Source organism: Macaca thibetana, chromosome 8 (assembly GCF_024542745.1).
Source record: "Macaca thibetana thibetana isolate TM-01 chromosome 8, ASM2454274v1, whole genome shotgun sequence".
In the NCBI taxonomy this organism is placed as follows: domain Eukaryota; kingdom Metazoa; phylum Chordata; class Mammalia; order Primates; family Cercopithecidae; genus Macaca; species Macaca thibetana.
The window spans coordinates 116,036,620-116,050,264 of record NC_065585.1 but is presented as its reverse complement, the minus strand read 5'-3'; the positions used below and the strand labels follow the sequence as shown (position 1 = coordinate 116,050,264).

General features: G+C 44.4%; 1 protein-coding gene across 3 annotated transcripts in view; it reads left to right on the top strand.

Moving 5' to 3' along the window:
• EPHX2 (epoxide hydrolase 2) overlaps positions 1-13,645 on the top strand; it is a 163,921-nt gene that overhangs the window by 106,948 nt on the left and 43,328 nt on the right. For 2 of the 3 annotated variants that reach the window (XM_050802489.1, XM_050802488.1), the window contains one exon: positions 12,847-12,931. The exons of the other annotated variant lie outside the window; for it this stretch is intronic. In XM_050802489.1, coding sequence (XP_050658446.1) covers positions 12,847-12,931 — 85 coding nt within the window. The remainder of the gene's footprint in view (positions 1-12,846; positions 12,932-13,645) is intronic. 3 annotated transcript variants of the gene reach the window in all.

Sequence of the window (13,645 nt, the reverse complement as noted above, 5' to 3'; positions counted from 1 at the left end):
CTCTGTGAACTTTTCCAAAAGGGAGAGGAGTTACGGAGCTTTCTGCTGCTGCTGCGTCCTGTCTAATGGTGAGGCGCTTAAACATGCGCGCTGAGATTCAGGAGAGAAGAAAGTTCTCTCCCCAGGTGTGGGTTGCAGGTTTACTTGTGTAATAGCAAACTGCAGCAACTGCCCAAAGCCACATCACTGGGAAATGGTAGATGGGGTGTGCAGAGTGAGAGTTCAGGGACTTGGGAAAATACTTGTTCTACTACATGAAAAAAGCCCACCAGAATCTGAAGCTGTTTATACAATATGGTTTCAACTATGGAAAAAAGGTACATGCAGAAAAATGCGTGGAAGAAGTAGGCCAAAGTACATCAAATGGGATGAGGAATAATGTAATGATTTTCTTTCTCTCTCTCTTTTTTTTTTTGTAGTTTCCAACTTTTAAATTAACAAACAATGTATTATTCCTACATTCAGAAAGAAGTACACTTATTTATAAAGTGAAAAAAGAAGACCAGGCATGGAAGCCATTGTTCATATCCTCCTTTTACATATGAGGAAACTGAGGCACAGAAAGAAACCAGCTTTCCAGATCGCATAGCTGTTAAAGAGCAGAGCCAGAAATCCAACCTCAGCAGTCCGTGTCTGGAGCCTTTGCTTTTAATATAGTAAGGAAGATGAGATGGCAAGTAGCTTGAGGGAAAGGCCTGTAATCTCTGTGCTTTGGGAGGCTAAGGCAGGAGGATCACTTGAGGCTGAGAGTTCAAGACCAGCCTGGGCAAAATAGCAAGACCATGTCTTTCCAAAAATAAAAATAAAATTAGCTAGACATTAGTGCATGCATGTAGCCCCAGCTACTTGGGAGGCTAAGGCAGGAGGATTGCTTGAGCCCAGGAGTTCGAGGCTGTAGTTGTGTCCAGAGTTAGTTCCTACCGGTGGGTTCGTGGTCTCGCTGACTTCAGGAATGGAGCCATGGACCTTCGTGGTGAGTGTTACAGCTTTTAAAGATGGCACGGATCCAAAGAGTGAGTGGTAGCAAGGTTTATTGTGAAGAGGGAAAGGACAAAGCTTCCACAGCATGGAAGGGGACCTGAGCAGGCTGCCTCTACTGGCTGGGGTGGCCAGCTTTTATTCCCTTATTCTCCCCGCCCATGTTCCATTTGTGTCCTATCAGAGTGCCCTTTTTTCAATCCTCCCTGTGATTAGCTACTTTTAGAATCCTGCTGATTGGTGCGTTTTACAGAGCACTGATTGGTGCATTTTACAGAGCACTGATTGGTGCATTTTATAATCCTCTTGTAAGACAGGAAATTTCCCCAAGTCCCCACTCAACCAAGGAAGTCCAGCTGGCCTCACCTCTCAATCCCCCCTCCTTACAGGACACGCCACCTGCTATTGGGAACTGGGTGACTGCTCTAACTACTTCCTGCTGAATAGGGGCAAAGAAGGGGCCCTGCAGTTGTAGTGTCCTGCAGAGGGGAATTCTCTAGGCCAGCCAAAGGGCCAGTGGGTTGGTCCAGGGTCCTTGGTAAAAGTTGTGAGTTGAGCTCATTTGGGATTCCGTTTGTAAGACCATCTGTAGCTTGATGGTCTCGATCCTGGAAGAAACAAATTTGACAAGGAGGTTAAAAATGCAGGGACTGAAGGCGAGTAATAGCAAGATGGCTGTCACGGGACCTAGAAAGGGAAGAAGCCATGTCACCCAACTCCAGAAGTTGGTATAAGAGTTTGAAAGGCCTTGTCTGATTTCAGAAGCCTTTTCCTGTAAATGCCAAGGGGTGTCTTCTACTATCCCTGACTGGTTAGTGTGAAAACAACACTCTTCCCCTAAGAAGGTGCAAAGTCCTACTTTCTCAGCAGTGAGGAGGTCTAGGCCTCCGTGGTTTTGGAGAGTCACTGCTGCCAAAGAGTCTATTTGGGATTGTAGAGTAAGGATAGATTTATTTCTTGCAAACTGCCTGAGGAATCCTTTCAGAGTGTGTGGTATTAGGATAATGAAATAAACTGGCTATACTGGTTCCTGTAGCAGTGGCCATTCCTAGCCCTATAAGTAGGGGTATTAGTTGTATGGCCCTGTGCTGACAGACTTGAGCTTTGAGGGGTACTGATAGGGTCTGATTTCCTGGGGCAATGTCAGTGTTGGGACTTAGGAAGACTAAGGTGCAGGTGCCTGTCCAGTTGGTGGGGAGGCAGATATAGGTTGAAGTTCCACATAAGAATATGCCTTGGCTGGGTAGACACTGGTTGTGTATGTTAAAAAGGTAGGTGAGTTTGTTGTTTTCGTTTTCCTACACTCCTAGAGTACTTGCCAAGGTAGCTCCCCGTGAGCGGCTAGAAAGGGGTGTTGGGAGCAAACTGAGTGGCTCCCTGTGTTCTGTTTTCCCATTGGAGAAAAAAACGTTTTGTGTCTACTAGGAACCATTCAAGAGAGTATTTGAAAGAGGGATACGAAGGCATTCACTAGTGGTGGGGGCGCTGCTGCAGGGGGTCCAGGGGTGAATGGTCATGCAGGGAGTATGTTTGCCATTACAAAACCTGGACTGTTTGTTAAGCAGGGAGGAGGTGATGATTTTTGGGGGCCCTGAGAAGCAGACAAGCCATCTGAATGGAGCTGTTTGGGTGACTCGGGAGTTGGTATGATCAGTTGGGGCTTGAAGTTATAGGGTGTAATTACACTGATGGGATAGTAGGTGCCCCAGGGGCAGGCCTGGTAACAGGTTGCATTGGATGCATAAAGGGGCTTGGAAAGTTAAGATGGTATTCATGGTGACAGGGTCTTGTGTGGGCTTTTCCTGAAGATTGTGGCCTCCTGGCACAGTGAAGGTGATATTGTCTCCCTAGCACCCTGGAAATTCCCTGAGTTACCGTGGCTTTAAAAGCCGGACCATTGTCGCTTTGTAAGCTTTGGGGAAGCCCAAATCTAGGAATTATTTCATGAATTAGGACTTTAACTACTTCTTGAGCCTTCTCTGTCTTTCAGGGGAAGGCTTCTATCCAATTTGTAAAGGTATCAACACAGACCAACAAGTATTGAAATCCCCTTGACTTAGGCATATGGGTGAAGTCTAACTGCTAGTCCTCGAGGGGCCTTATGATGGACCAAGGGATTATTCCTTTGGCACACCTCACAGGTTTTGACTACTTGTTGGACAGTCTGGAGGAGATTTGGCCCTGTAAATAGGGATTTGACCTTTTGATGAGTGTTCTCAATACCCATATGAAAAGTTTGATGGAGGTTCATAAGTATTTTCCACTGGCTGGCTTCGGGTATGAGTACCTTTCCCTCTTCTGTCGTTAACCACCTAGAGGGGAGAAAACTATGCCCCCGTGAAAGTCCTCATTCTGTTTTGGTTGGGGAATAATGGGGCTTAATCTTTTGGAGAGCCTTGTTCCATACCAAGGGTCCTTCCTAGGTATTTCTAATGGGAGGTTCCACCTGGCAGCAGTTTTGGCCTCAGTGTCTGCCTGTTTCCTTCTGCCTTTTCTCCTTCACCTTTTTGATGGCTTTGGCAGTGTAAGACTGCCACCTCCTTGGGTTTTTGCACTACATGCAATAACTCCATGATTTCCTTGTGGTATTTAATGGGGGTTCCCCCAGAGGTTAGGAACTCCCTTTCTTTCCATATTGCAGCATGGGCATGTAGGATTAGATAAGCATACTTGCTATCTGTATACACATTTATTTTTTTTTCTTTCCCAGTTCTAAGGCTCGGGTAAGTGCCATGAGTTCTGCTAACTGGGCACTGGTCCCTGGGGGAAGAGGCTTACTTTCAAGTACTGTTACATCACTAACTATGGCATAACCTGCCCTTCGTATCTCATTCTCCACAAATGGACTTCCATCAGTATATAGGTTAAGGTCAGGATTAGCTAAGGGGACTTCTAAGAGATCCTCTTCGCTGGCATAAGTCTGGGCTACAATTTGTTGGCAGTCATGCTTGATTGGTTCCCCATCCTCTGGGAGAAAAGTAGCAGGGTTCAGGGTCACACACGTGCATATTTGAAGCACCAGTCCCTCAAGGAGTAGCGCCTGGTATCTAAGCAGGCAGTTGTCTGATAGCGATAAATTTCCTTTGGCACCTAGTATGCCATTTACATCATGAGTAGTCCAGACGGTGAGATCCTTTCTTTGTATTATTTTGATAGCTTCTGATACTAAGATGGCCACTGCCACAACTACCCATAAACAGTGAGGCCAGCCTTTTGCCACTACATCAATTTCCTTACTTACGTATGCCACTGGTTGTGGAGTTGTCCCATGAGTCTGAGTAAGGACTCTAAGAGCTATTCCCACTCTCTCTGTGATATATAAAGAGAAGTCTTGTCCTTTGGGAAGGCTTAAATCTGGAGCTTGTGACTAGGGCCTGTTTTAAGGTTTTGAAGGCTGTTTCTGCTTCTGGTTCCCATTCTACTAGATGAGTACTTGCCCTCTGGGTCTCCTTGATTAAAGAGTGACCTGGCCATCTCGCTGTATCCAGGAATCCATAGTCGGCACAAGGTGGTGATCCCAAGGAACCCCCGCAACTGTTTTAATGTCTTAGGGCAAGGACAAGGCAGTATAGGCTGTATTCGCTCTTTGCTGAGAGCACTGGTTCCTCTGGCTAAGATTAGGCCTAGATATTTGATTTGTTGTAGGCAGAGCTGGGCCTTCAATTTAGATGCCATGTACCCTTGATTAGCTAGAAAGTTCAAGAGATCTAGAGTAGCCTGCTGGCATGAGGCTTCCAAACTGGTAACCGTAAGTAAATCATCCACATACTGAAGGACCAGAGTGCCTCAACTTGAGAAGTGGCCTAGATCTTGGGCCAGTGCCTGACCAAACAGATGAGGACTGTCCCTAAACCCTTGAGGCAAGACTGCCCATGTAAGTTGGGATGTGTGGTCTGTGGGATCTTCAAAGGCAAAGAGAAACTGGGAGTCAGAGTGCAGGGGAATACAGAAGAAGGCATCCTTGAGGTCCAGAACAATGAACCATTCTGCTTCCTCTGGTATTTAAGAGAGCAGGGTATAGGGGTTGGGTACAGCTGGATATAGAGGAATTACTGCCTCATTGATGAGTCTAAGATCTTGTACTAGTCTCCACTGAACATTTGGTTTTTGTACTCCTAGAATTGGCGTGTTGCAGGGACTGCGGCATTTTCTTACTAAGCCTTGAACTTTTAAATGTCTAAAAACATCCTGTAATCCTTTATGAGCTTCATGCCTTAAGGGATATTGCCTTTGATAAGGAAAAGCGATGGGGTCTTTTAGTCTGATTTGAACTGGGCGGGCATTTTCTGCCCTTCCAAATTGTCCTTCCAATGCCCAGACTTCAGGGTTGATTCCCTCCTCATGCAGGGGACAACAAATGGGTAACTTGTTCCCCATATTTATATAGATAATACATCTAGCTTTGGTTAATATGTCCCTCCCTAATAAGGGTGTGGGACTTTCAGGCATAATAAGAAAGGCGTGTGAAAAGAGAAAAGTCTCCCAATTACAACTGAGAAGGTGGGAGAAATACTTGGTTACAGGCTGTGCCATGATTCCTTGGATGGTAAAGGACCTTGAGGACAGCCATCTGGGGCAGGAGATTAACACTGAGAAGGCTGCACCTGTGTCCAGGAGGAAGTCAATTTCCTGGCCCTCAATGGTTAAACTTACCCGGGACTCAGTGAGGGTGATGACATGAGCTGGTGCTTGCCCCAGGCACCCTCAGTCCTGTTGTTGGATCATCTGGTTGGGGGCTTCTGGCCCTGAGAACCTTTGTCCTCTGGGGCAGTGTGCCTTCCAGTGATTGCCTTGGCATAGTGGACGTGGGTGAGGGAGCAGCTTGTTTCTTGTTGGACAATATTTTTTAAAGTGTCCTTGCAAACCACACTGATAACAAGCCCTACTGGGTGATTGGCCTGCTCCATTTTCTGTCTTCTCTGAACCACCAAGGTTTGTGTGTCTGAGGGCCATGACTAAGGCTGCAGCCTTTCTCTCATCTCACTTTTCCTTTTCGGCCTGTTCCTCTTGGTCCCTATTATAGAACACTGGGGGTGCCAGTTTAATAATGCCTCCAAATTTTGTTCAGGGCCCAAGGGTAGCTTTTGGAGCTTTCTCCTGATATCTGCGGCTGAGTGGGCAATAAACTTATCTTTTAGGATCAATTGACCCTCAAGGGGGTCGGGTGACAGGGGAGTATATTTTCTTAAGGCCTCCCCTAGCTGCTCAAGGAAGGTAGGATTTGCTTCCTTTCCCTGAGTTATGGTGGACATCATTTAATAATTCATAGGCTTTTTCCTAATTCTCCTTAGTCCTCTTAGAACACAGGTTAACAGATGTTTGCAACTCCAGTCCCCATGATCTGAGTCTAGGACCCAGTGGGGATCCATACTGGGGACGGCTTACTGACCGGTAGGGAATTTGTCCCTTTCTTCAGCTGTCATTCTGTCATTTACTTGACTAAGATATCAGGTATCTTCAAACTCTCAGGCTGCAGCTAAAACTGCATTCTTTTCATTAAAGGGCAGGGTTTGATCTAACAATAGCATGACATCTCTCCAAGTGAGGTCAAAGGTTTGCCCTAGTCCCTGTAGGACATCTGTATACCTATCAGGATCATCTGAAAACTTCCCCAGGTCTACCTTGATCTGCTTTAAATCAGAGAGGGAGAAGGGGACATGTACCCAGGTTGGGCCAAATTCCCCTCCCCCTACAGCTTGAAGAGGACATAACCGATAGCCCGGCGGTTTTATGGTCCCTTGGAGATTTCTTTGCTTGTTTCCTTCTGGGTGGGGGAGATTAGAGGAGGCTTATCATTAACAGGAAGAGGAGCTGTAGGGAGGCTAGGATATGGAGGTAAGCTGAGAGCTCCTCCTGTGGAATGTAAATTGCAAGTTTTGCGTAGTTGTGGATTATCCTTTAATGAAAAGAAAGCCTGGACATAAGGTATTTAACTCCATTTGCCTTCCTCTTACAGAAAAGGTCAAGCCCCAGGATAGTATTGTAATTTATACTTCCCTCAGGTGAACAATTTTCCCCATCAGAGAGAGAATATTGGGGCCAGGCCATAGTGCAGAAAAAAAATAAGCTGCTTCTTTTTCAGAGTTTGCAGGTCAAATTAGTCCCAATGGCTTAGGATGTATTTCAAGGGTGAGCTTGTTGATGCCTGAGTGTTTCTCATCTGAAAGTAAAATACCGCCTGCAGTTTTGGTCTGCTCCCCATGCCCACCCCACCCAAGAACCTGCAATGGTCCCTGAGCCCTGCTCTTCCAAATAGTTGCACTCACCGAAGCAGCAGCAGAAGCACTTGTTTTCCTTCCAGACCACAAAGAGGACCGAGGAAGGTCGGATTTAGTGAAAGTCAGATTTAGTGGCCCTCACCAATGCATTCTCGAAAACCTGCACCCTTGCCTTTCCCAGAAAGCCTGTCACCCATGTCTTTAGTCTGACAGCCACGCTGCTTGCTTTTAACTGGATGACAGGTGCCTGGTGTTTAGCCCCTGAATTCTAAGGAAAAATAGGACAGAATAGCAAGCAAAAGAGGTCTGATGGTACTTACTGCATGGTGATATCCTAGACGAGCCACCAAGATACGTCGGGAGTTGGTTCCTGCTGGTGGGTTCGTGATCTTGCTGACTTCAAGAATGAAGCCGCGGACATTTGCGGTGAGTGTTACCACTCTTAAAGATGGCACAAACCCAAAGAGTGAGCGGTAGCAAGGTTTATTGTGAAGAGCAAAAGGACAAAACTTCCACAGTGTAGAAGGGGACCCAAGCAGGTTGCCACTGTTGGCTGGGGTTGCCAGCTTTTATTCTCTTATTGTCCCCTCCCATGTCCGTTTCTGTCCTATCAGAGTGCCCTTTTTTCAATCTTCCCCGCTACTTTTAGAATCCTGCTGATTGGTGCATTGTACAGAGCACTGATTGGTGCGTTTTACAGAGCACTGATTGGTGCATTTTACAGAGTGCTGATTGGTACATTTTACAATCCTCTTGTAAGACAGGAAAGTTCCCCGTGTCCCCAGAAGTCCAGCTGGCCTCAGGTCTCACAATGAATGATTTGCGAGTTGGGCAGCCGCCAGAATTACAGCAGATTCACAGAGACTTCCACGCAGCCAGGTGGTAGAAGAAGATTTACAGACAAAAAACGGGAATGACCTACGGAAACTGGAAGTGAGGTACAGAATAGCTGGATTAGTTACAGCTCAGCATTTGCCTTATTTGAATACAGTTTGAACACTCAGCAGTGTATGAATGGTTGACGTACAGCCACTCGGATTGGCCAAGATTCAGCTGTTGTTACAGGTGCTACTCCTAAGTTAGGGTTTCAGTCTTGTCTACCTATTAAGTTAGGTTGCAGTTCGTCTACAAGGATTCAAATATAGAAGTACAGAGTCCTTCTCAGGCCATATTTAGTTTGCTTTACACAGCTCACTCTCTGCCTTTAGCTAATTACTTCTTGAAGTCATTGGCTAGGTAGGCTGTAGACTAACTGAAGCCAAGTAGCCATAAAATGCCATACACTGGACACCATAACTCACACCCTATAATTCAACAGTGTGTCAAAGTCAAAATAGAGATGTAGAGATTAACCTCTAAATTTAATGTTTTATTTGGGAAGAAAGAGTTGCAATATGGGGCACACATGCAGATCCGGTGGTCTTTGCTATGTCCCAAGAACAAAGACAAAGTTAGAGGTTTTATGAAAAAGGAGAAATGGTGTGAATTGCTCTTTGAGAAAGTTCATTGGCACTCTAAGAGTTTGGGGAGCTGCCAAGCTCTGATTGGTGAGCAACAGCCATGGGAAAAATTGGTCCTAGAGTTGTAGCAAATTATCTGAGAAGCTAGAGTTAAAACTGGTTTCCAGTTAGAACAAGCAGTTCTAGTAGTTGGGCTTGCAGAGAATTGTTACAGTCTCACCAGTGCATCACAATGTAGCGATCTTCTTGTTAGCTGAGGTGGTACCCTGAGTCCTTTGTCTGACAACCAAAGTTAAGGAATATGGACACCAAGGATGAGGTTAGAGCCAAAGTTTAACAAAGGAAAGAAGTTTAGTAAGTGAAAGAAGAAAGCTGTCTGCCACAGAGAGGGGTCCTGGAAAAATGGGTTGCTGATTCACAGTTTGGATAGAGAGGTTTTTGTAAGAAATCCACATGGGGCTGGGCGTCTCATTTGCATAAGGTGTGCATTTCTGGTAGTTCCACCCCATCCTCCTAGTACAGCTGCGGGCTCTGAGTTACTCCATTTTGCTTTGTTGCCTTTACTGTGCATGTGTCAGGGGATGGAATTTTCCATTGCGGGGATATCTGGCCAAGTCACCTGTATAACCTTTCTTATCTGCGCGGCTGTGGGTATGTCTTAGGCAAGTTCCGTTATCTGTGCTTACAACTTTATTTCACTGGCTGCACTTTTGTTTGAAATAATTTAACGGAGGACTCACCCTAACTGTCTGCCTGACTGGTTTCTTCCTTTCTCTTTTTCTCAGAATTACATTCTTGGAACAATGTTTTGAACCTTGGATGTTTTTTCCCCTTGGCTTCTCCACTCTGTTTTAGTTGAGTATAGAATCAATTCAGATGATCAACTTCCACAAATGTGTAGCTGTTCCTGAACAGAATGAGGTCCAGCTGCTTGTTCCCATTGTCCAATAACAAGATGCAGACAAGACTGGGAAAGAAGGGAGTTTATTTCTGCAACCTGTTATGGGAGAAGGTTGGAGTAACTCACCAGGCTCAAAGTTGCAAGTTTTTTTCTAGTGCTTATATACATTTTAAGCTCCATGCTATGTGTGGGATTGTACCTACAAGCAGGAGTGTTTCATTCAATCGCTATCTAATTTTTAGGATGTAGGGTCTGGAAAGCTTTCCCGAGAGTCTTGGACAGTTTCTTAATCTTAGTGGACCCTGATAGGAGGTGTATGTGTAAGAATGCTATTATTATTCAGTCAGACTTTGGGGTCTGAAAAAATCCTGGCGGGATCTTTATGGGTTTCTTTTCACAACCTACCCCTCATACTCAGGCACTAGTTTCTCCAATTCTTTGTTTAACTTATGCATTCATCAAAATTATAGTAAAGGGTTCAAGGAAACTGACTGTTCTGGTTGCTAATGGAAACGTGGCCTGCCACCTAGCCAATCACTAACCAATATTGTTTCTGTAAACCAGCGAGAATTCCTGTCAGATAACTTTCCATCCACCCCTTCCTAGTTCCCTTTTTTTTAAAGCCTGCTTGTAACAAAGGCCAAAGAGAGCATTCCTTGTCCTTTGATTCAACAATTTCATTTTCTATGAAAGCCATTTTACTGTTCACTGCCTTCATTAAGCATCCTTAAAATTGGGAATTTATGTTTTCCAATACCAAGAATGTTCTTGTTGTATCAGGTTGCTTTTTTTTTAATGACCACCTGCCCTTGTTTTATAGATTCAGTGGTATCGTCTTGCTTGTAGTTATATTCTTTCCTTAGTTCCTCTTCTTTTATCATCTGCCATTCTACAGGAAGAAGGAATAATTTTCCCCTTCTTTTCCCACTCACCTAGTGTGTTGTAGTTATTTGTTTATACTTTGCCTCCCTTGTTCTTCTGTGAGCTTCCTATGAATAGCATCATATTTTTCCACTTTTGCATCACAGCACGTAGTACAATGCCTCGCATACCTAAGATGCTCAATAGGATTGTTAAGTTGACTATTTCATTGCTTCTTAATACTGAGGAGCAGATACTGAAAGGGACCAGGAGTCTTTTGGAGAAGGTGGAAATGTTCTAAAATTGGAATGTGGTGATGCTTACACAACTGTAAATTTACTGCAAATCATTGAATCATCATAATATATAAATTTAATGCTATGTAATTGTCTTAGTCCATTTTCTGTTGCTTACAACACGATATCTGAAACTGGGTAATTTATAAAGAAAAGGAATTTATTTCTTACAGTTATGGAGGCTGAGAATTCCAAGGTTGAGGGGTTGCATCTAGTGAGGGCATTCTTGCTGGTAGGGACTCTCTGCAGAGTCTCAAGGTAGCACAGGGCATCATATGGTGAGGGGGCTCACTGTGCTAGCTCAGGCCTTACTTCCACTTCTTGTGAAGCCACTAGTCCCAATCCCATGATAACCCATTAACTCATTAACCCATTATCCCATGGATGAATTAATCCATCCATGAACGTGGAGCCCTCATGACCCAGTCACTTCTTAAAGGCCCACCTCTCAATATTGCCACATTGGGGATTAAATTTCAACATGAGCTTCAGAGGAGACAAATGTTCAAACCATAGCAGTAATTATACCTTAAGAAAGCTGTTTTAAAAAACCAAAAACTGTTGGCAAAGGTATGGGCAAACCATTGCTGACATTGAAAAGTTGAGCAAGGCCACAGATATTAGGTATACGTCTCCTTATAGTTGGTCCAGAGCTGACCACTGTTAGCTGCAAGAGGCTGTCTGATAAAGGGTATACTTGACTATTATCAAAAATAAAGCTCCCGGGATGGGGATATTTGTTCTGTTACTCAGGGCTGGTAATTTTAACTGGCTTGCCAATTCAACTGGAATTCATCTGGAATTGGCAAGCCAGTTAAAATTACTTTCCAGACATGAGTAACAGAACAAATGCATTTGTACACATAAATACATTTGTTCTGTTACTCAGTGTATTTATTTACGGGAGCTGCTATAACAGCAAACATAGACTGCATGGCAACAATAGAAATGTTTTCTCTCACAGCTCTAGAGGCTGGAAGTCCAAGATCAAGATGTCAGCAGGGTTGGTTCCTTCTGAGGCCTCTCTCCTTGGCTTGTTAACAGTGTTCTTCTCCCTGTGTCCTCACATGGTTGACCCTCTGTGTGTGTCTGTGTCCTAATCTTCTTATAAGGGCACCAGTCCTGTTGTTGGATTAGAGCCCACCTGTATGATCTTATTTAACTTAAATTACCCCTTAAAGACCCACTCTTCAAATACAGTCACATCCTGAGGTATTGGAAGTTAGAACTTCAATGTATGTATTTGGGATGGGGGCACACAACTTAACACATTGATATGGTTTGAATTTGTGTCCCCACGCCAATCTCATGTCCAGCTGTAATCCCTAATGTTGGAGGAGGGAGTTGGTGGGAGGTGATTGGATCATGGGGGTGGATTTCCTCCTTGCTGTTCTCATGATGGTGAGTTCTCATGAGATCTAGTTTATAAAAGCGTGTAGCACTTCTCCCCTCTCTCTCTTCCTCCTGCTCCAAGCATGTAAGACGTGCCTTGCTTCCCCTTCACCTTCCACCATGATTGTGAGTTCCCTGAGGCCTCCCCAGCCATGCTTCCTCTACAGCCTTCAGAACCATGAACCAATTAAATCTCTTTTCTTTATAAATTACCTGATCTGAGGTACTTCTTTATAGCAGTGTGAGAACAGACTAATACAGGAAACTTTTTAAAGGTTAGAAGATGAGATTAAGATAAAATAGAAACTAGACAGGCAGAATCAAAACCAGAAAAAAACATATTCCATTCTTTTTGAAGAAGGTGAACTCATGAAAAAGTTCTTCCAGACCATGCCTGGTGCACACGAGGACAGTAATGGCCATGTGCCCACTCTTGGTTCTGACCCTTAAATGGTAAAGTAGGAAGCACCTCTGGTTGAAGCTGCTATCAGGTGGTTTCCCATGAGCAGCTTCTCCGTGGAACACATTGTGATTTACTGTATGGTCTCATATCCTCAGCTGATTGGGTCCTTGTGGACAAAGATCCCAATTTGAACTGCGTTTGCATTTTCCGGTTCCTGGCAGTATGCCTTTCTAGTGGCCCAGCCTATATTTTCTCAATGAATATGAACAGCGTCTGTTTCCATGTGCTGCCATGACGAAATCCACAGAACGTTCCTGATGTTCTTTGTGTTTTCCAGAGGCCTTCTGAATGATGCTTTCCATAAAGGGGGCCCGGAGGGTGCCACTACCCGGCTCATGAGAGGAGAGATCACACTTTCCCAGGTGAGGGGACATCACCACACAGAGCCCTTTGGATGGACATTCTCTGCCTATGTGCCTATCTCCCCGAACTTAGGGCCCACCATAATAGCAAACACCCACCTTTTCTGTGAAGGTAAATGTTGTATTAATGGTATTAATGGGAATATTGCAGTCACCTTAAAACATACGTGATAATATATTGTGGCAACCGGTGAATGAAAACTGTGATGAAACTATTGGGAAGAACATTATTGAATTATTGACTTTATTTAATCCATAAAAAAACCTCAGTAATATTGTTGGAAGGTAAGAAAGAGGGAAATGCTATATATTTTCTTCTCCTTCTTTCTTCTTTTTCTGAGACAGGGTCTTACTCTATTGCCTAGGCTGCAGTGGAGTAGCACAATCATGGCTCACTGCAGCCTTTACCTCCTGGGCTCAGATGATCCTCCCACCTCAGCCTCCCAAGTAGCTGGGACTACAGGCACACATCACCATGCCCAGCTCTGTTTTGTATTATTATTATTATTGCTAGAAATGGGATTTCACCATGTTACCCAGACTGGTCTTGAACTCCTGGTTTCAAACAATCCGCTCACCTTGGTGTTCCAAAATGCTAGGATTACAGGTATGAACCACCATGCCCGGCCTATATTTTCAATGAATATACAGAATTTAGAGTGAATTTCTAGTAATTGCTATGAAAATCCTGTGTTTCATTTAGACTCCTTTAGT